Source organism: Ammospiza caudacuta, chromosome 5 (genome assembly GCF_027887145.1).
Source record: "Ammospiza caudacuta isolate bAmmCau1 chromosome 5, bAmmCau1.pri, whole genome shotgun sequence".
NCBI classification, from domain to species: Eukaryota; Metazoa; Chordata; class Aves; order Passeriformes; family Passerellidae; genus Ammospiza; species Ammospiza caudacuta.
In genome coordinates, this window is record NC_080597.1 from 29825214 (window position 1) to 29847887 (window position 22674).

Here is a 22674-nt window from a genome sequence, read left to right on the forward strand (position 1 = left end):
GGACAGACAAAATTACAGACTGGCGAGAGAAAACATAGAATTTTCCGCTCCACTGTAGAGCATGGGCAGGTTTCACCCTTCACCATTTGTTACTCTAAAGTTCACCTGACTGAAATCCAAGATGATCTTTTCAACAAAGAGCAACAAAGGAAACAGGTTCCAAGGACTCCTTTCCATGTATAAGGATTAAAACATTTCTAAAGCTGGGAGAGATGCAGAGATTGATGAGAAAAGCATTACATTTTTAGACCTTTTAAAGAGATCTTTAAAAGGGGGATAAACAAACTTTCCTTTCACAGAACACTCTCAGCAGGAACACAAGCTACATTTATCTTCAGCAAGGTCAATTCGAAAAAGAGCAGAGGTAGAAGAAAAACAAACAAACAAACAAACCCATCCTAACCAGAAGTAATACATGTGCCAGGTCAGAGCCTCTGCCTTAGGTAAAAACATGTCTTACAAAGAAGCCCTGTAAAAAACAGCATACCACCTTCCTAGTGAACAGCTTTTTAGAAAACAATAGCTGAACTATCTTGGATTCAACTTAACACAAAGAATGTTATCTGCATTGTTCTCTTCATTTACAGCTTCATATATTTAATACTGAGAATAAAGACCATCAATTCTTCTGAACATTAAAACTGCCGACAACTACCAAAGTGACTCCATAATTCTTCCAGTTTCAAAGGTAACCAACACTTCATCTTACATGGAAATGAACTGCTCATTAATAGAAAAATGGTGAAAAAATAGACAAGACAGGGAACTTTCTGGCCACCTACAGTATTTGAAAGAAAAAACTTTATAAGCGACAGGATCACCTAGCACTAAGGAGATGGCATTTTTTTCAGTTCAAGATTTCATCAGCATTGGAACAAAAAAATTTCTAACTGCAAGAAGGCCACTTAGCACCATGACTATGCATTAACAGTTTATGAGGGAGACAGACTCCTTAGCTCATCTGCTGGGGTATCTTATTTAAGCCTCAAAATAAGGAGAAGGATTAAGTCATTCTGCATCTGAAGCAGCCCATTTAATTAGATCACATTCTCAGAACCAAAAAGCACAGCAGAGTGACCAGAGTGAAAGGAACACCTTTTTGCCTTCAAGAAAGGCAGATGCTAGCACTTTGGAAACCACCTGGATTGCTGCTTAGCAGATAACACACACCATTTTCAGTCCAGAGTGAAAACAGACTTTAAGGAAAGCTCAAAGCTCTGGAGAGTCACTTCACAGTTTGATAAACCTTTTTAAGATAATGCCTTCTCAGGAATTCTTCTTGAGCATCTGGTACAATTTGATCTTTGAGCACCTTCACATAAATAAAAATTCTTTCTTGAGATTGACTATGGGCCAGTTGTCAAAAAAACTGCAGTAAGACAGACACTTATTCATATAAGAAACAATTTAGCAAGAAAAATTATTTTCTGATCTTGGAAAGCATGTGAGGAATAGGTGTCCAGGGGAAAAAAAAATCTATAACGAGCTTCCATGTGATAAAAAGATAGGTAAGCTTGTGTGAGAAGAAGAAACACAGGACAGGTTACTTGTATCACTACCTACATCAATGGACTTTGACTAAAGGTTTAAGTTTCCTATTTCTATACTAGAGTGCTGCATAAACAACAGCAACTGAGCCAGGTGTCTAAAGAAAATATTTCAACTCACTTAATGGTATGGATTCAGTTTAAATTGGTGCATATTTACCCTGTTGGTACCACAGACAGTTTAGGTAATTTTTAGTTATGGGAATATTTAATTTGCACAGAATGAGTTACATACATGCATTATTCACTTCCAGGATCATGACTCTTCATATACCACATGCTAATGTCCTTCCTTACCCATAGACAAAATCCAAGAGCTACATTCCTGTGTGCCTGAGCACACATCTCTCTACTTGTTCCTGGTAGGAAGCAGCTACTTGATTTGCACATCTGCTTTTCCATGACAGCAACACTAATGAACTGCATGTCAGAGGAAAAAAGAGAAAATGCACTCGCAAAGCACAGAGGAGGTAAAGCAAAAGCATATGCAACAAGCATAGGAAATCAGCTGTGTGAGCCAGAAGGCTTTCCTCAGGCAGCAGGGCAGGAGAGTTGAGTTCAACAGAGCCTTCCCACTGCCTGGGGATGGCTTCTGGCAGGCACACCTCTGAATACCCCATGGCCATCTTAGTGCTGCACATAACCCTCTGTGAGCTGAAGGGGTGAGGTTACACTGCTTCCAGAGGAGAAGCCAGCACAACAGCCTGCTACAACAGGAAGAGAAAAATGCTAGAAGAAAACCTTTTCCATTATTTGTCACAGGGGCGATAAATGGATTCTCTTACGAATGTTATACAGAGGAGCCGCGCGTCATCTCAGGATACTGTATTTGTATGAGACAAAATACAGAGCTTTCAACTCTGATTCGGGAGGGGGACAGTATTAGGCTTGTCCTTGGCAAGCTGTGGGATGAGATGCAAAGCTTAGAGAAACAGGGCACTAGTGAGGGCACTCTGCCCTTGACTCTGAAATGTGCTGGCCACACTGGAGCACACTTGGAGTCTTAGAGAGGTGAGCCAGGGACTCCTGAGGTAACAGAAGCCAACAGGGATACCAGCAGGGAAATATCTCAAAGGAATTAAGGGGTGTTCCTCTGGGAAGGTGATGCAGCCAACAGCCTGGCCAAGGTGCCTTTACACCAAAGCACACAGAATTGGGCAACAAACCAAAGGGGCTGGGTGCCACCATGCTGCTGGAAAGTCATGGCCTTGTTGCCAGTACTGAAACTTGGTGGGACAAACTGCGTGACTGAAGTGTGACTATCAATGGCTATGAGCTGTTCAGGAGACAGAAAGGAGGGAGAGGTGGAGGGGTTGCCCTCCATGTCAAGAGGTGCGCTGAGTGTGAAGAGCTGTCTCTGAAGAACAGCCATGAGCAGGCTGAAATACTGTGGGTAAAAATCAGACACTGAGGTAACAAAGGAGCCCTGAGGCCGGGGTCTGCCACAGCTGCCTGACCAAGGGGAGCCCACTGACAAAGCCTTCCTGCCCCAGTCACAGGAGGTGTGGTGCTCACACACTCCAATCCTGCTGGGGGACTTCAGCCACCCTGACAGCTACTGGGGAAGCACCAAGGTAACTGCAGGCAATCCAGGAGACTCCTGCAATGCATGGAAGATAGCTCCTTGAGCCAGGTGCCAGCCCTACCACAGGGAACTTGATACTGGATTTGATGATCACCAGTGTAAATGAACTAACTGGAATGTCAAGATGGGAGGCAGTCTGGGTTGGAGCAATCATGCATTGGTGGATTTTGCAGTCCTGAGTGATATGGGTCAGGTAAGGAGTAAAGTTAAGCCCCTGAACTTCAGGAAAGCAAACTTCCAGCTTCTCAAGGAGATAGTCAATAGGGTACCCTGGGAGACTGCCCTCAGGAACACAGGTGCAGAACTGAGCTGGCAGATTTTTATGGAAGTCTTCTATAGAGTTCAAGAGCTAGCAATTCTCAGAAGCAAGAAACTGAGCAAGTAAGGCAAGAGACTGGATGGCTGAGTAGGGAACTCTTGATCAAACCAAAGGGAAAGAAACAAAGACACAGGCAGTGGAAACAAGGACAGGTAACATGGGAAGAGTATAGGGATGAAGTTCAGTTGTGCAGGGATAGTCCGGAGAAGGCCAAGGCAAAGCTGGAACTGAACCTGAAAAGGAATGCAAGGAATAACAGGAAGGTCTTCTACAGGTAGGTTAACCAGAAAAGGAAGGACAAAGAAGGTGTACTCCCTACCATAAACAATGCTGGCAAACAGCTAACAATGGACGAGGAGAAGGCTGAGGTACTCAACAAATTTTTTGCCTCAGTCTTCAATGGCAACCTCTCTTTCCACACCTCTCAAGTGGATGGATGACAGGATGGGGACTGAGGCAGGCAAGTGTTCCTCCCACTGTATGCAAAGATCAGGTTAATGAACACCTAAGGAACATGAATGTACACAAGTCCATGGGATCTGAAAAGATGGATTTGAGATTGCTGAGAGAGTCTGCTGATGTAATTCCTAAACCACGCTCCATGGTATTTGAAAAGTTGGTAGTCAGGTGAAACCCCAGGTGAGTGGAAAAAGGGAAACATTGTACACATCTGTAAAAAGGGCAGAAAGGAGGACCCTGGGAACTACCAACCTGTCAGCCTCACCTCTGTGCCTGGGAAGATCATGGAACAGATCCTCCTAGAAGCTGTGCTAAGGCACACAGGGGACAGGGAGGTGATTCAGGACAGCCAGCACAGCTTCACCAAAGGACAAGTCCTGCATGACCAACCTAGTGGCTTTCTATGACAGAGTGACTCCTTCCTCCCTGGGAAAGGGTGAGGATGTAATTCATATGTAATGCTTTTGAAATGTAAGGCTTTTGACAGTCCCACACAACACCCTTCTCCTTCTCTCCAAACTGAAGAGTGACAGATTTGACGCATTAGATGGATTAGGAATTGGTCAGACAGTCAGATCCAGAGGGTAGAGATGAACGGCTCAGAGTCCCAGTGGGCATCAGTGACCAGTGGTGTCCCTCAGGGGTCTGCGTTGGCACCAGAGTTATTTAATGTCTTCATTAATGACACAGATGAAGGGACCAAGCTGAGTGGTACTCTTCACTCACCTGAAGGATGGAATGCCAGCCATAGGGATCAGAACAGACTCAAAAGTGAGCACATGGGAATCTCATGAAGTTTAACAAGACCCAGAACAAGGTGCTGTACCTGGGTTGGGGCAACCGCGGGTATCAACACAAGCTAGGGCATGAAGGGATCAAGGGCAGCCTTGCCAAGAAGGATTTGGGAGTGCAGGTGGACAAGAGGCTGAACACAACCCAGCAATGGCACTCACAGCACAGAAAGCCAGTTGTATCCTGGGCTGCATCCAAAGGAGTGTGGGCAGCAGGATGAAGGAGGGGATTCTGCCCCTTTGCTCTGCACTGGTGAGACCCCACCTGCAGTGCTGCATCCAGCTCTGGGGTCTTCTGCACAAAAAAGGACATGGACCCTTTTGGTCTATGCAAAAAGACCAAGACAGTCTTTGCAAGTCCAGAGGAGGCCACCAAAATGATTTAAGGGGCAGAGCATCTCTCCTTACAAGGAAAGGCTGAAAGAACTGGGATTGTTCAGTCTGGAAAAGAGAAGGCTTTGGGGTGACTTAATTGTGGCCTTCCACTAGCTGAAGGGAACAGACAAGAGAGAGGCTATTCACAAGAACATGTAGTGACAGGACAAAGGTGAATGGTTTCAAACTGAGAGTAGATTTAACTTAGGTATTAGGAAGAAATTCTTTACTGTGAGGGTGGTGAGGCATTGGAACAAGCTATCCAGAGCAGCTGTGGACAGCCCATTCCTTGAAGTGTTCAAGGCCAGATTGGATGGGGCCCTGGGCAGCCTGCTCTAGTAGAAGGTATCCCTACCCACAGCAGGGGGTTTGATCTTTAAGGCTGCTTCTAATTCAAATCATTCTATGATTCTATAGTAAAACAAAATGTACACACCAGACAATTGTCCCTGACTCTGAAAGTTCAGTCTTATGAACAGGTAAAAAATGGATCTAGACAGAACAGTGGAGAGCACTGAAAGACTACATATTATTTATCATATACCAAAAGTAAGCAGTATTTCTTTCAGCCTTAAATAGGAAGGATTAGGAAGAAATAGTTTTAAAATCAAATGAGATTGTGAATCTGAGTGACATGAAAATGAGAATAAAATTACAGACAATGGATTAAGGATAATGTAGATTAAAAGCAATGTTTTAAAGTGAGATTTTGGAAACTCACTATGAATTCAAGAACAATTTTTAAGTTTGTATCGAAATAACATGAATCTGGAGAAACATGGAAGCTCTACAAGACTCTGGAAGAAAGTGATTGAGTTACCAAGAGCTACTCAAAAGCATGCTATTCCAGGATAAAAAAAAAAAAAAGGCACAAGCAAACTTCAGTGAGCCCCACAAAAAAAGCGTGAAGTAATGAAAAACAGCCTCTCTGAAAAATACAATGGAAAGCAAGGAGGTAATCAAAAGACACAGGCAGGAAACAAAGGTGGAACAACACTTCAAAAGCAGCACAGCTGATAGTGATAATGTAGTTGACAGAAAAATGGAAAATTAGGCACTGGATCTAAACCTTAACTGGGAAAAGATCACCATAAACACTGATTACAATTGCAGTAGAGCACAACTGAAGCCACAGTGGAGGACAAGAGCCCCAGACAATGCACTCAAAGAACTTTGAGATGAAAAAAGAAAAAGGAAATTAAGAAGTAGTTGCAAAGGCAAGAGAGGCCACGAGCATTTTGTACCTTTTTTTTTTTTAAAAAGAGAAACACTTATTTCTACTGGCATTATGACGGAAAAGAAAAGATAGAGGAACTGATTGAGGGAAAGAGGTAGAGGAAAAGAACACAAAGTTCAAGGGAGATAAGGAGATATTTTTGTAAGGTGCCATAAAGGCAGATGAAACGGTTAAAGAAGAAGAGGAAAAAAAAATTTTACTTGTAAGTAGGAGATGATTGTAACAGTTGGAAGAAAGTGCTAAAGGGTAAGCCAAAGCATATTCAATCAGAAAGTCAAAGATTCCACGCAGAGAAAGAACTAGACGTCAAACAACATGCAAAAACCCACATGAAAATGTGGATAACGGGCTGCTATTATTGAACAAGTTTGATTAGAGCCTCTCAACACAGCATGTTTGAGCACAGCTGGGCTTATGTCCTTTGCACAAACAGGGACACAAAAAGGATCACTAGAGGATAACTCAAGCAGTTCAAGAACTTGTAAAAAAGGCATTTGCTATTGGGAAAACCAGAATTCTAAGTGAAAGACACACCCTACACACAGTAAAAAGGGAAAATCAGGCTGGAGAGATACAAATTCTAAATACTGGTGAACTACCAGACAAATGAAAGCAGGCCACACTGCCAGTAGAATCCGAATGGTGGTGGAGGACCTGAAAGAAACCTTGCAATTATCAGAGATAAGAAATTCAGCAGTTGCATCAGAACAAGCACGCGGGCATGGCTCGATGAAAACCAAATGAAATTAACTGACTATGTTTAATGAGAGACTAGAAACAAGAATGCAAGCCAAATCAAGTTAGGGCAGAGAAGCATGTAATTACTGTCAAAGAACAGTTGAGTGAAAATTTAGAACAAGCCAGGAATCAAACTTGCAAAGAAAAAGTTCATGGGGAGGAAACAAGCATGCTGTATGTAACAATACAGAGGAAAGAAGATAAAAACTGGATCCCAACACTGTTTAGAAAAGGAAGAACCTGAAGGCAACAGGAAAAAGTAGTTCTATGCCTCTTCCATGGTCTGACCCAAGACAGAGAACAATACAAAAAAAGATAACCATAAAAAACGCAATGCAGGATAGTGACAATGGCAAAGCAAGGTACATAACTGTGGTTTTAAAGCTTCTGCCTCAGGAAAGAACGTGTCCATCCACAATCAGACAGCAGTGAAAAAAGTTTTTCCTTCGTCCCAGCTTTAATTCTCACTCATAGTGTACTCCCTCTCTGGAGAAAGTAAATTACCAGTGTCATTTGTGAATGCTGAACTCATCGATACTAAGCCCAAAATATTTCCCTCAAAGCTTACAGACCTTTGTGCAATTCTGCTCTATCCACCTTATTTTGTAAGGACTGCAAATTCTCCTACAGCTGTGTAGTATGTATTATAGTGCAGAGTAACTCACACTGGAAGGAGCCCCTGCTGAAAGCAGAGCCAACTTCCAAGGTAGATCCACCTTGAGATGTAAAGATGCTTAGGGCTCTACCCAGAACCACATCTCCAAAACCAGGGCATTCCACAGCTTTTCTGTCATTTCCCCACCCTCAATCCAATGTCTGATTAGCCTCACTGAATTTTTTTGCCAATTGAACTAGAACTTTCTTTGCTGCAATTTGTGTCTGCTACCACTTGTCCTTTCACTCTATGACTCCAAGAAGAGCCCTAGAGAACACTAAATATCTAACAGAATAGAAGAAGGAAGGGCAAAGAGACCACTGTAGTCATGAGAAAGCCTTTGGACATCCAGAACTTTTACTAGGTAATAAGCACCCAACTTTTTGATGTCCAAAGAATCTTATCTGATCACGTGTGGCAGAGATCTAAATGAGGTCATCAATAGGACATCACTACAGATTGATTAAAGATAAAAAATGCCTGTTTAAGACATGAGAGAAGAACAAGAAAAACAGTATTCCAAATGGTATATATTTGCTAATGAAAGAAAATAATTGTGTATAGCAAGGTCAGGTACTCACCATCTCTCTCGCAATCTCCACAGCTTCCTGCAGCCCATAGAGCCTGCCACAGACCAGGTAGATCCCATTGGCCCAGAGAATACAACCCTCATGGACCCAAAATTCATTGCTGTCAAGAGGTAGTTCAGGAATTTGTAACTCCAGCTCAGTGCCACCTTCTGAAGTGGGCATAGATGGTTTTGAGTCCAAAGGAGTCTTTTCACCAGCACTGCCACCATCAGCGGATGCTTTTTTACAAGAAGCTCCCCTTGAAAGTGACCGAGAGGCTCCGCCACAGTCCTCAGAGCGGTGCCGCCTCTTAAAGCGGGGATGAGCAGCCAGGCTTCTTTGTTCCTTCTGTTGTTGCTGTTCCTCCTCCTCTTCAGTATCTGTCTTGGAACCATTAGAAGCACTTTTGTGCCGTACCTTGACCTTGCTCTGCATTTCTGTGGCCCTCTTTGGAGGTGGATTCTTGGGCAGGGTAGCTGCATAATCCTGGGGGTAGAAAGGACCAAAGAGGTCACCCATGTTACGATAGCTGGCCCATTTGCCACACAGGCAGCAAACCAGATGCCCCAAGACAGAAGACTCCGTTACTACAGGGCCTTGCAGCATGAAAGTTGAGGTGGGCAGCACTTTGCTCTCTGCATTGCTGGGAGGGGGTGTTGAAGACCTCTGTCCTTTCCGACCCCTCACCAATTTGTTCTGCTCCTCTTCCTCCGCATTTATGATTGTGCACACAGCGCCTAATTCACACTTGTTTACCACATGAATATAAGGGAAAAAGGACTTATTCTTGGAGTCAGTTTTATCTACAGACTGGGTAGCATATTTAAGCTTGATCTCTGGTTCTTGAGGCTCCACGATTGGAGCAGCCCGTCTAGGCTTCCGCTTCCGTGGCTGTGCTGCAGGTTTTCGCCTCTCCCTCCTTTGCCTCTTGGGCTTTGGCTCACCAGCACCCACCCCTTCTGCAGGCTGTGATGGTGCTGGCGGGGGAGGCGGGGGCACAGGCAGCTGCTGCTGTTGCTGCTGCTTCTTCTGCTTGTTCACACTCCCAATTGGCCTCCCTTTTTTCTTTCCAGAGGGGAAATATCCCTTTGGAGGGAAACCATCTGGCTTGGGTGAAATATTTGTCACATCTCCATCTTTTTCCTCAGACTTTGGATTTGGTTCAGAAATGAACACACTGGAAGGGGAGATTGTTTTTGAGTCAGAAAACGTCAGAGTTCCAGCTCCACTTACAGATCCATCAGACCTTCCCTGACCACCTGACTTCTGAGAAGGTGGTGGTACTGCACTGGATCCTCCTCCCTCTTTGCCAATACTGGTGGTTTCAGGGACCTCTTTTTTGTTTTTATCATCCTCGCTGCTTTGCCACTCTTCTGAAGATCTTGGAACAGTTTTTTCACCACTTGTATCCTGGCTTGCTGGCCCCACTTGATCTGGTATCTCTCCTTTTCTTTTCTCAGCCTCTGGTCCATGTCCAGCCACATTTCCTCCTTCAGGCCCACTCTTGAGGGACAGGATGTCATCAAGAGTGACAGTATCTGGACCAGTTTCAGCACTGTTGGTAGAAACGCTTCTCCTAATATTGGGAGATGTAATTTTCTGAACAATAGCTTCCAGTTTTAATCCTCGCCCCTTTCTTGGGGGCAATATTTTGGTCTTTGCCGGGCTTGTGAGGGAAACAGCAGGACAATTCCTATTATCAGGACTTGGCAGGTCCTTGAAGGAATCTCCCTTTGCAACTGATTTGCCAGCATCTTGGCTTTGAGATGAATGAGCATAGGAGTTGTATGTTTTATCAGCTCCTTCTTTTGCTGAAGTCATCAGTCGCCCCTTATCGTCACTGCCACTGTTCTTCATATCGTGTGGCTGTCTTTTGGTAGGGATAGGAGAGATGAAAGAACGGACCCTCCTCCTCATAATTAATGGGTTTTGTGGAGACTGGTCCTCCTGGCCAGGGAGCCTAAGCATAGCATTACTAGGCTTGGGCAAATCTGTAGATTCCTCTCGTCGATGCCCATCGCTCTCTTGAGGGCAAAATCTTTTTTGGTTGGCTGCTCCAAGAGGGCCGCTGCTTTTGGCAGGAGAAGTTTGCCGAGAGAGGTCCCAACCAGATTCATGATGCTGCAACTTCTGGCTGCCATGTTTCAGTTCGGCGCATTTGCTCTGAGTACTGTCACTCCCCATGACACAGCGCCCAGCTTCCTGGCTTCCAGTATCATGGTAAGAGCTACCTTGAAGGTACATCATTCCATCCTTGTCATTTTTTAAGGGACTCCTTACTCTTTCCAGAAACTGCTGCTGTCTTGGGCTCTTCCTTGCTCCTTCCTGCCTGTGCTGAGCTGCAGCAATCACACCCTGAGCAGCACTGCTTGCCCAGTCTTTGTATTCTTCTTGCTGTTGCTGGTATATCTGTCTCTTGTAATGATACTGGGAATTCAGACTCTGGTTGGGGTCACCAAAAGCATGAGGCCTAGCATTGGTGTGATATGCTGAAGCCAGAGATGGGCCTTCTGAATTCTGAGGGTAGACAGAATGCAAGGAACCCCTGCTAACTCTTTCAGATAGTGTCATGTGTGGGTTCATGTGATGCAGATCTGCACCTGGGCCTCTGCTTCTGCCTGGTGACATTTTCAGCTTATCAGCAAGATCCTGATATTGAGAGGGTGATTTACCCCTTCCAGTTCTGCCAGGTCCTCGTCTCATCTGTGTCGATCTGGTGTCCTGCTGGGGCATGTAGTCTGGAGCAGCATCAGAGACTGCAGCTCCAGGGCTGGCATTGCCTCGAAAAGATTCATGCTTGATGCCAGCAGGATGACAATGGTCTCCTGTTTTTTTATTGTTGAGACTAGCTGAGCTCTTTGACTGCTCAAAATCTTCTTCCTTTATTTGCCCACTGTGAGCTTTCATCTTTGTTTCCATGGATACTAAACCACCAGGGAGTATTACTGACTGGCTCAAGCCAGGGGCAAGACGTTCACTCCTTCCGCTTCTGGCCTCAGGACCCATGTGCCCTATGGGGTGAGGGCCAGGATCTCTTACAAGTTGCCTTAATGGGGATATGTCACAGATCACTGATCTCCTCTCTGAGAGTGCTCCTGCCTCATGGGCAGCAGACTGAGACTCCACATCGAACTTTCTAGCAATAGGGTAATCAGCTAAATTTATCTGCTTCATGTCTGGAGCTGCACTGCTAGACTTCCTATCCCAGGGACCCCAGTGAGGGCCCTCTAGGAGGGACCCCATGCTTTTGTTTAAGAGGCCTCTATTGGTCAATTCATTGGTTTGACTAATTAAAACATTGGGTCTCATGGCTCCCTCCAAACTCCCAGCCATCCCAGAATGCTCCTGCGCATTCCTAGAGTACCTTCTGTCTGGATGATGGTGGTACCCCTGTAAAACCTCTTGGAGGAGGCTAGGAAACTTCTCATTACGGCCTTTGCGCTCACTATGCCCTGGAAAATCTCCCTTTTCTTGACCAGATGGATACTGTGGAAAGCCACCAATACCTCTCTGTATACCAGGTGCTATATTATCCTTGTAGCTGTATCTTAAACTGCCAGGAGACTTGGAAGATTCTGTTCTTGCAGGAAAATTTGGCCCAACAACTGCATGACCAGGCTGGCTGTTCCCCTCCCCATTATGGTTAGTGTTATCGCCACTTTTGCTCCCTTTACCTCCTCCTTGAGTCTCTTGCTGTGTCCCTGCATGCCCAGCTTCTTTTGCTCCACTAGTGCTAGCTGGTGCTTGAGAGGCTGTGGAAGCATCATCTTGTGCAGGTTTATCTTGTCCACCTGACTTTTCTACTCTTCCTGCCATGGCTTCCCGGGACACAATCACCCCAACTGCCTTTTCATTCACTTTTGGGGCATTTTCCACAGCCACCACAGCTTCCTTCCCATCAGGGGAAGCCACATCCTCCCTAGCTGCAGGACTGCTGCTGAGTTTTGACGGCTCATTCTGAGAACCTTGTGCTGGTGAGGAGTTGGGTCTCTCTAAATTACCCCCTTTGTAAGTGGTGTCTGAGCTGGTACTCTGGCCACTCAGCTGTCTCACCCTTTCCCCATGATCCTCTGAACTACTGGAACAGCCACCATCTAGGGACTCTGCCATGGGAGACTTGAGTTGCTCCTCAGCCTGGGAGGAGCCTTCTGAGTTGGTGCAGCTGTCAGCCTTCTTGGAAGAGGATGATCTTTTGGAACTTTTTTTCTGAGGTGCCAAGGCATCTGAGAGCAACATGTGCTGGACTGTGTTGGGCAGATTGGCAACTTGAGAACTTAGAGCACTCAGGCTGCTGAGTCCTGGATCTGTGAGCCTTTTTTCCTGCAGTCCTTCCAGTCCAAACCCCTTGAATCCACTTGCATGAGCATTGGGGCTTGGCATCATAGATGGTGTAGGACTAAGCTGAGGCATCATCTGCAGGATCCGGTTTCGAGAACCCATGGACATGTTGCCCTGCCCACACTGGAGATTTTCTCCACCTGGCATGAGTGGAGAAGGGGTAGAGCTGCAGCTTGGAGACTGAACCACAGATGCAGCAGGAGATGGATTAGAGATTGGACTGAAGTTTTGGTGGAACTGCATCGGTGATCTTACAGGAACTTCAGTCTGGCTGTACTGTCCCACTTGACTTTGAAGAGAGAGTTTGGTGGCAGCATTTGAATACTGCATTACGTGCTGAGGTGGGTGCTGTTGCTGCTGCCCCTGCTGCCCACTCTGGGGCAGCTTAGACTGCTCAAAGCTTTTCATCGGTTGAGTCTGAAAGCTGTAGTTTGACTGGGTGCCATAGGCCTGTGCATTGGAACCCACAGCATGGCCTTCGTACTGCGACCCAGAATTCACGTTGTAGCTTCCGTCATAATTCTGTCCTGACTGGCCAAAACGCTGTGGGGAAGGGAAAGAGGAGGAGGAGGATGACGAAGGTGGCTGATAGTGTTGGCTGAACTGACCCACTCGTAACTGGTAGCCTGAAGCAGAGGAAGGCAGGGTGGATGGACGCTGCATTGGCTGCAAGTGTGAGGTGCTAGAAGCAGACTGGCTGGAAGCCTGGGGTAAAGGCTGATGAGATTGATAGATCTGCTGTCTCAGCTGCTGCACCTGCTGCTGCTGGCTAGAAGCCTGCTGCTGATACTGGGCACTCCCTGGAGAAAAAGGACCAGTATAATCCTGTTGATAGTGGGATACACCCCCAAGGGTTGAGTGCTGTGTTTGGAACTGGCCCACATGTCCCTCACTCCCATACTGACTCCCAAAGCTACTCCCTTGAGGGGGCCCATAGCTCTGTACTGGTCCAGAAGGCCTGCGCTGAGGCGGCTGCTGCCCTCCTGATACCACTGGATCTTTGTTGGCAGCCATATAGTAAAACTCTCCTGCTTCTTTTCTGAAACCTTGGTAGCTCTGATGGCCAGAGCTCTCACCAGGCATTGCTGTAGAGGCTCCTGTTGCTCCACGACGTCCACTGCCAGCACCTCCTCCAAAGCTCTGGAACATCTGGGCCTGCTGGCGGGGGCTGAACTCTTCCAGTCGGGATGAAGTGTGCACTTCCTGCGGGTAGCTCTGCTGGTTTCCGTGATAACTACTTTGCTCCCGAAAGGACTGCATGCTGTTCAGCAGCAGAGCAGCAGCTCGAAAGCCCTCCTAAATATGGAGAAAAAGAGAGGGAAAAAAAAAGGTATGTTTCTCAGTCACACCAGTACCCCACTCAATTTCCCTGCTTCAACAGCAATTAAAATTTAGTATTTCTCTTCTACTTCCTGGTACATCAATGTTTAACCCCCTTGTCTTGCAACCTGCCAATCTTCTACGTGATGCAGGCCAGTAGCCTACTACCAGTTGGACTTCCAGCATTAATATTTCCCCACCATCATTTACTTACTGGCTGTGGTTTTGTGCCCCTAAAGAGAGAAACTTCCAACAATATTTGCAAAGCAAATGAGAGCAATCCTCACCGTCCAACTATTCCCTAGGGCTAATACTGGGAGTAATCCAAGTATTTTGCTACCACGCTTAGAGATGTGACAAGAACCCTGCAATGCTTTCAAACCACCCTTGGATTTACCACAGGAATGATACCCAAGGTCCATGTTTCACACCAGGAAGATTTCTATAAGCAAACACTCAAGATACAATTGACCAAAGCTCAAATCAAGACAATCCAATGAAAGGATCCATGTGAGTGTGTGAAAGAACTGGCACCAGCATACTCAATGCTCAGTTCCTGAGTAATTCCAGTGACACCCCTACGTGAAAACCAACACAAGACAACACATCGCATTTTCCCCCCAGCCATCTGCTTTGCTTTACAGGATGGAAAGTTAAAACAAGTTCACTCTATTTAAGCAAAGCAGTCTACAACTTCATTCCTCAGGATTTCTATATTACCTTGAATGAAACAGAACTGAAAACACTTGCCAGTCAGAATATATTTTGGAATACTGTGTATGAGCATCTACACTTACATAAGCAACTCATAAGTAAACAAACTCCAGGAAGGCTCTCCTCTGTATTTCAACATATTATTCAGTATGTGGAATTATGACTCACCCTCAAGGACTGGACCACAACTGCAGAATTGGCTGGGGACCCTGGCTAGTCCTTCTATAAAAGCCTGTCACATTACTAGATGCATTAAGAAAAGTATGGAAATGAACAAGTACATGCATGTACACTGCCTTTAAACACCAAAGCCAAACAAACAAAGAAAAAACCAAAACCAACCAAACAAAACAAACCCCCCAAATTAACAGATGACACAAGCACTTCATGCCTTGTGGTTTTCTCTTCCTGAAAAAAAATATGGATAAAGCCACCTGGACAGACTCTTTCCTTTAAAAGAATGTTAAGACAATGCACACACTTTTCCAGGAAACAAAACCCCAACTCCTCAGATTGGAGACCTCCTGGAAAAATTGCCTGCATTATGTTTTCATATTTAGCCATGTTTTGTGTTTTCCACATTCAGCTGAACCCATTTAATTTCTAGATTTGCACTTAAGTTTTATTTGAGTAGATCACCAAACTCACAAAAAAAAAAACAAAAACAAAACAGGCACACAAATGAGATGCAGGCAAGATTTGGCATCCAGTTCTTTTCCCATCTGCCTACCAAGGTTATTTTTTTAACTAACATGTATGTTACCTGAAGAAGACTCTGGAGTCTTTCATCTTCTACTATCTGTGTGTGTAGGCTAAAGAACACACAGGTACAAAACCACCCCACAGCACTGCATGTCTCTGCAGCCCCTTTCCTCTAACTTTATGTTACAGCCTTGGTTCATGCAGATTGATGCACATAATAATATTACTAGAATCAAAAGGGAACTGTCAAATTGTTTATACCTCAAATTCTGTCTTTCTTCTTCTAGGAAGTCAACTTTACTGCTGTTTTAATCTTATATTTTAAGTGCAATAAGAGGGATCTGCTGTTCTGCTGAACTTCCACTTTTTTAGCATTTTAAAGACTACATATATCACATGAATAACACTTCTATGAATGCCACAGTGTGCCAATCTGTCCAGTTCAGGCTTATTATGGATAAGCTCCTCCTTTTTCTGAATTACTGCTTCTGATGTTTTATTCGTTTGAAGCTCCAGCCCTATCAGGGTAGGACTAAAATTAGGATACCTAAGGCAAGCTTCTTTCTTTTTTTGTGTGACTTGCTGTTAAGGCAAAAAAATGAGGGGAAAAAAGAACATACATAGAAGAAAGTTATCAAGCTAAAGGTAAGAGAATATCTACTGCAACTGGCAGATGTTAAAAGCAGCTCTCTAGATAAGCAGTGTGGGGCTCTGCAATCAGCAACATTCACTTGCCATGGAGACTGTGCACACCCTGGCTACCACGTGCTTGGCACCCATTCTCTTTTCATGAAAGCAACACTGCCATCCTCTCACAGGCTCAGTCTCCCACAGAATCTCACACCCAGTTTTTAAACATGGCTTTACCAAAGCTTACTCTGCATAGTCTGGACAAGATCTCAGGAAGCCTCTTTGCATTACATCATACAAAAACTTTAATCGCTGAATGATATTGGCTCGCTGTAACTCTACCCACAGGCTTGAAAACTTCTACATTTTCAAATTAATGTATGTTAACAATGCTGACAAACAGTCTTAAGACTTGTTCACTATTAAAAAAGAGGAATTTTAATTATATAATGAATAGAAACAACACAAGATGCTGTAAAATGCCGTTAAGAACAGAGATATAGTAAAGGTCAACCAAGGCACAAATTCTTATCCTCCATAATCTCATGCAATCATGTAACATTTATTTAGTCCAGAAGTTATGTATGCTAACTCAAAACAGGGAGATCAGATTTTTATCCTTCAATTTATTTTTTTTTCATTCTTGGAATTTACCCTGACAAACAAATAAGAAGTTTTCACCAGGACAATACTTGCTTTGAGTATTTCACAAGGAGACTAACTTGAGTAACATATTCAGTAGAATAGCTGCCAAAAAGAAAAAAGGCATTTCATTAATAACAGGAGTAAAAAAAGATAGAACGTGATCCAACCCATTACATCACTGATAACTTCAGACATATAGCACATTTCCTGTCATTAATGTGCTATAAATACAGAACTATTAGAATTACTACTGCAATAGCCTTTCTTAATAGTTACAGCCCTGTAAAGTGCTTATATCTAAGTGCTATACTCTGAGCAAAACCACTGAGAATAATCCCCTGGACAAGTCTTGTTAATAAAATACATTCAGATAGATAAGGCCTTCAAAGTCTCTCCCCACCCACATATAAAAAAAGTATCTGTTTTATTATTTTTTTACTGGAAGCCTTTAAATAAAACATTTTCAGCTGGTACATACTCCTCCTCATGCATGATCTCAAGAGAACAATGCAGCATCTGCCAACTGGAGACTACAACACAATCATATAAAACTCCATAATGCCAGTACACATCCATAATGCCATCCCCAGCAGAAGGGACCAAGTCCTGCCTCCAAACAAGTATTTTGTTAACAGCCACAAATTACACACATTTACAGTACTTTCCAACACACACAAGATGCAACATCTTTGTTTATTCAAAGGGAAGGTAAGAGTCTGCACAGTTTTCACTACTCCAGTGTCACACCTACAGTCTTGCTACACGTGCATGCAGCTCTCTCAGTAAAGCTGCATGACTTTAAAGTATTTACAGCCCGTAGCTGTAGAGCCATCTAAGCACATCCATCTAGACACTGCAGACTACACTCACCGAGCTAAGCAGTTTCACTTTGCTCCAACACATTCATTTCTCCCCCAGTAGCCCTCTAATCAAAATTTGCCTTCAACCTGGCAGGAACAAAGGAAACATATTACAAGTTTGTGTGGCTGATAAAAAACAGCCTCACTTACAGAATCACTGCACAGAAGTCTTGAATAGGAAGAAGCAATAGGTCCTCTTACCCAAATCTCAGACTTATTTGTGAAACGTGTGAAGTTATTTCAAGCACTGTATCAATTGACCTTCTTCATGTGAACTTATTTTTAAGCATAATGCAGATTTTCTCTCCTGTTTAATCATTTGAAACAGCCTCACAGAAATTTGTTAACACAGGAGTTACTCAAAATATGAAGCTACTGCATTGTGACCTTGCTGTATGCAAGATTATCCAATGTCAGTCAATAGCATGTAAGCATCTTTCAATGGCTTCTCCATGTGCATCAGGGTGCCCCTAACCAGTGCTGATTAAGAGAACTCATCAGTACTCCCACATCAAGATCACTCTGTGAGATGATCTTCTGCAATGTACCATGCTAGGCTTTCCTTCACAGCCACATAAACCTTTACAACTCTTTCTGCCCTGATTATCAAAGACTGGACAAATAACAGGACAGCTGCCCAGATCTCCCCATGTAACACTGATGCCAACATAGTAATGCATCACTACAGACAGCTCATAACAAGCGAACCAAAAACCAAAACACTGTGTGGACACGCCTAATTCTTGACTATAAGCCTATAAAGGAGCAAATGAAACCACCACCAGCTCATTCAGTAGGACATAAGTGAGGTCTTTCCGCTTCGTTAAATTTTCTTTAGATTTGGGTTGACTACCGCGATCCATCTGTGCAGAGAAGTCTCAGGCAGCAGTCAAACGCAATATATCTTTAGTGCTCTGTCAAAAGCCTCTCACTTCCTAGCATGCTTATCAGGGAAGAAAATTTACAGGCAGGTGATGAACAGTAAGACAGTATTTCCACAGGCCAAAATGTACACTAAGAAGTTGGGAGGGTTACAGAGTGTCCACAGTTCTGATTAAAATAGACTCACTTGCTAAATGCTGTGCAAGTGACAGAGATGTACAGAAGTTTGCAGCCATTTCTTGCCACAACTCATACAAAATGCAAAAATCACTATTTTTGTCCTTCCTCGTTCTATCTTCTTAAACTATCAGAGAACACACATAACCAAAACAATCTCAAAAGCCAGAACCCGAGTACGAACAATTCAGGAGTATATTTTGTAAGAAATAATGCTTCTGTTCCAAATTCAGCCAGAAACAGAGGAAAAAAGGATTTCCGTGTACTGAGTACATTTCTGTTGTCAAGGCCAAGCTGCTAACCCTCATTCCTGCACGTACAGAGTTATTACCTGCACACCTGATCAATGGCTGGAAATAGACTGACCATGTTTCAGTTTTGGAGGAACACTGCTGCTTTTAAGAAAAGGCAAATCAGCCACCTATGCCACAAGAAGATGAATTTAAAGATCAAACCTAAGACTACATTTAACAAAGTAACAGATATAACTTATTTCTTCTACATTTGATGCCTTTTTAAAAGAAAAAGGAGAATAATTAAAACTTGTTTTCAACATTATGGGTGCTATAGAAGTAAACCAAGACAGTCAGCCCTTCAAACAGTCACCAGTTTGTCCAAGCAGTAACATTCACTGCTCACTTCTTTCAGAAAGTCATGTTTCTGATATTATTCACCACCACACTTCTAGAAAAAACTAGTCAGATCTGGGTCTCACCAAGCCATCATCATATATTCTGTCAAACAAACCTTACTACACCACTCAAAGCTGAAACAGGATACAGTCACTTACTACAGAGAGCGCCAGACCCTATGCAAGTAGCTAAACTGAAGTATCTTGTAAAGTAGATAAAAATTAAATTAAACTGAGAATACTGCATTAATGGAAATCAGATTTTATCATTCTAAAATTCACAGCATGTCTTAGAAACCATATGTAGTGGTTACACATGCTTAAGTACGTATTAATACAACACATATTAGCAACATGCATTGCAAATCAGTGGTAATACTGGTCTTGACAAAAAAAAAAAAAAAAAAAAACCAAAAAAAAACCAACACACCACAAAAAAATCCCAACCAAAAAACCCCCACAAAACTTAGTTTTATCCTTCCTAGTGAAAACTTATCAAAAAATTCCTCAAATGAGCTACAGCTTGGCCAAGTGGATTGTAACTAGCTTCCATCATCTCACAGACACAGTATGCCTTCTTTACCAAAATGTCTGTACAGCTTTTCAGAAAGTCATTATGTATTGAGCTTAAATCCAAACAATTAAGGAAGTGGTTCTCACAGAATGGGTGAGGAACAGATGAGCGTGGCAGAAGGAGCACAGTTAGCTTTGTCAGTTGAGAGAGGGGAATGCTCTGGAGATTATTGTGCTAGATAAAATCTACATTCACATCTTTTTCCATGTATTTCCTTAAGTGACCACACAAAAAGCCCAACCACAGTAAGCCTGAGTCAGTGTACCTTCCTACCTCACAGGGGAGATGTGAGCAGACATATTCAGAGCATTCAACTGCTATAATAAAAGGCATAATGTAAACAAGCTACAACAAAAAATAATCAAATTGCACATGTGGCTATTACTTGGCTGCTGCTTTCTTCCCTCACATCCAAAATATTTTTGTAAAAAACCATTTCTGTAACACCACAAAATACACAGACTTTTTGCATCTGCAAGTTTTCCTTACGCACTAAGTGAAAAAAACTAAAATACCATCTCCAGTTTAGCTTTGCACTTTCAGTGAAGTGTACTGTTAAATTCATATTCCTAAACATGAAGAAGAAATTTGACAAGAACTTCTGTTGTAAGCCAGTATTTAAGTTGTAGTACTATGAAAAAATGTATTGCTAGAAATATAACAAATGATCAAAGTTCAGCAGAATTTTGGCTGATGGTGTGTATTTGATTTTATTATTATGCCATTGGTTCTCAGTCTCAATCAACAGCACAGATGCACTTAAATAGCTTTCAAAAATCTACCAACCCCTTGTTGAAAGTTATCCATCCAAATTTTTACAGACACTGCTATTTTAGTAAGAATCTATGCAAATCAGTCAGATTTATGTGGAAGATTAAAACAACGATTTTGGACCCACATATAGGGTCAGCTGAAGAGGTCTGGCTTTCTCTATGGTGTTAACACAGCTACTCACGAGCAAGTCACATCAGGGAACTGATCCGGTCAAGAAAATTCTGAGAGGGAGAAAAGCCATTTCTGACCTGACAGAGCCATTCACTGTATCATTACACAAACATCTGCACCAGCAAAACAGACACAGCAGGAGCTGTTTTAAGTGGCGTGGCCACTGAAGGGCACTTGAAATCAGGAGCTCGTATTTAAAAGGCTCTTGGTCTTTACACAATAGTTGAACTACCCTTCCTAACCAAAGTGAAAATAATACTGAACCCTCAGCTCTTTTTTTTTTTCTCCAAACTGCAGATCAGCTGATAGCACATCCTAATCCCTGATTAGTCCTCCAAAAATGTGGGCAATTCATCACTTCATTACATACCTCTTATTGCAAATTGACCTGTGTCCATACCCCCTATGTCTTCAAGCAGCCAAATGTGGTATCTGCTCTGGCAGTACAGCAAAATCTGAACACCCACTTCAAGAACCACTTCTGATCTGCTCCTCCTCAGAGATGCAAGACAGGAAGCTCAGCAGAGGCATCACAGCTCTCACTAAACCTTCTCCTTTCAGTTACAAAACAATGAAAGGGAGATGTCAATTATTAACTGCAAGAGGAAAACAGTAAAGTGCAAGCAGTGTTGTCAGGTTCTATCTGCCCAAGCTCTCATTTTCTGTGCAGAACTTTATCCAATATCTAAAACACTCAGAACTGTACAGTGAAGGAAATAAAAGCCCAACATCCTAACACATTATTTTTAATCAACTTCTATAATTTTTCATACTAAGCTCTAGCCCCAGCCTTGATGACAAGTTGCTAAGATGAACACTTATGAGGGCCATATTGAATAGTACCTGTAATATGTCTGTCTTTTCTATTCAACATAAGCCTGTACAAATAAATATTTTTATTATTTTTTTACAACGCCTGGTGCAATGAGCCTTTAAGACTCCTGGGAACTCCTCAAGGCAAATGAACGAAATTGACATAAAATCTGTATCAGTTATGTGCAAGTATTATTACAATAGAGGCTATGCACTGTACACAAGAATTATATCCATTGATTAGGACAAAACCGTTGCTGAACATAATACCACCGATTTACATTACAGGCAGTAACACTGACATCAGGTAGAAATAGAACCTTGATCTACCTACACTAACAAATTAAAGAATTACTGGTCAATTGCAGAAAAGCTGTACTCAAATTTACACCTTCCAATCACCTTATAGAGAGTTTTGTTCCTTTCAGGTAAGACAAAAAAATTTCACTTTAACACTTTCAATTTTCACTAGCCAAGGTTATCATTCTTCCTATTAATTCAGCCCTTCATACCTCTAAATCAATGCAGATTTAAGAGGAATGTGAATGTGGAAGGTCTGCAAATACTACTGCTATGGCACACTTTAAAAGAAAATACAGTCAAGGCCATGTCAAGTTTACTGATAAAAAAATTGAGAGAAACCTTATTTTTCTCAAACATAAGAACTGTTTGAACTCATCTAAAAAAAAATCAAAACATTTGTAGGATTTAAAGAACACTAGAACAAAAACTTTTCTTTGCCTAACATTTCTCCTCATCTCCTACAACCCATGTCCTCTAAATTCTTTTCTCATTTCTCCACACCTCAGATTCCCCAGCATCTGCCTCATGTTGAAGCCACAAACTGAAGCAGACACATTCTTACAGTAAGCTTTGTCTTCTGAGACTAACAGGGAGTGACTAAGACTACAGCCACACTTACACGGAGACAGGAGAAACAGTTGAGATTAATACAAAACAACTCTATACATTTAAATAATTCAACAAAGAGACTACTTCAGAGGTAGGACTATTTTAAGGAGGTCCTCCCCCTTCCCATCTACCCGTCCCCACCCCTGCAGGCGTTCTTTGACATTTTCAGATTGGACCAGTTTCTTGAACCACCTCATGATGCATCCTCACTGTAGCTCCACTGGTGTTACCAAGAGACCGATGAGGAGAGAGAGAG

General features: G+C 43.0%; 1 protein-coding gene across 4 annotated transcripts in view; it reads right to left on the reverse strand.

Moving 5' to 3' along the window:
- Positions 1-22674, reverse strand: part of TCF20 (transcription factor 20) — a 129513-nt gene that overhangs the window by 32967 nt on the left and 73872 nt on the right. For all 4 annotated transcript variants that reach the window (XM_058805637.1, XM_058805636.1, XM_058805634.1 and 1 more), the window contains exon 2: positions 8288-13909. In XM_058805637.1, the coding sequence (XP_058661620.1) occupies positions 8288-13873 (5586 nt within the window). In that variant the 5' untranslated portion in view covers positions 13874-13909. The remainder of the gene's footprint in view (positions 1-8287; positions 13910-22674) is intronic.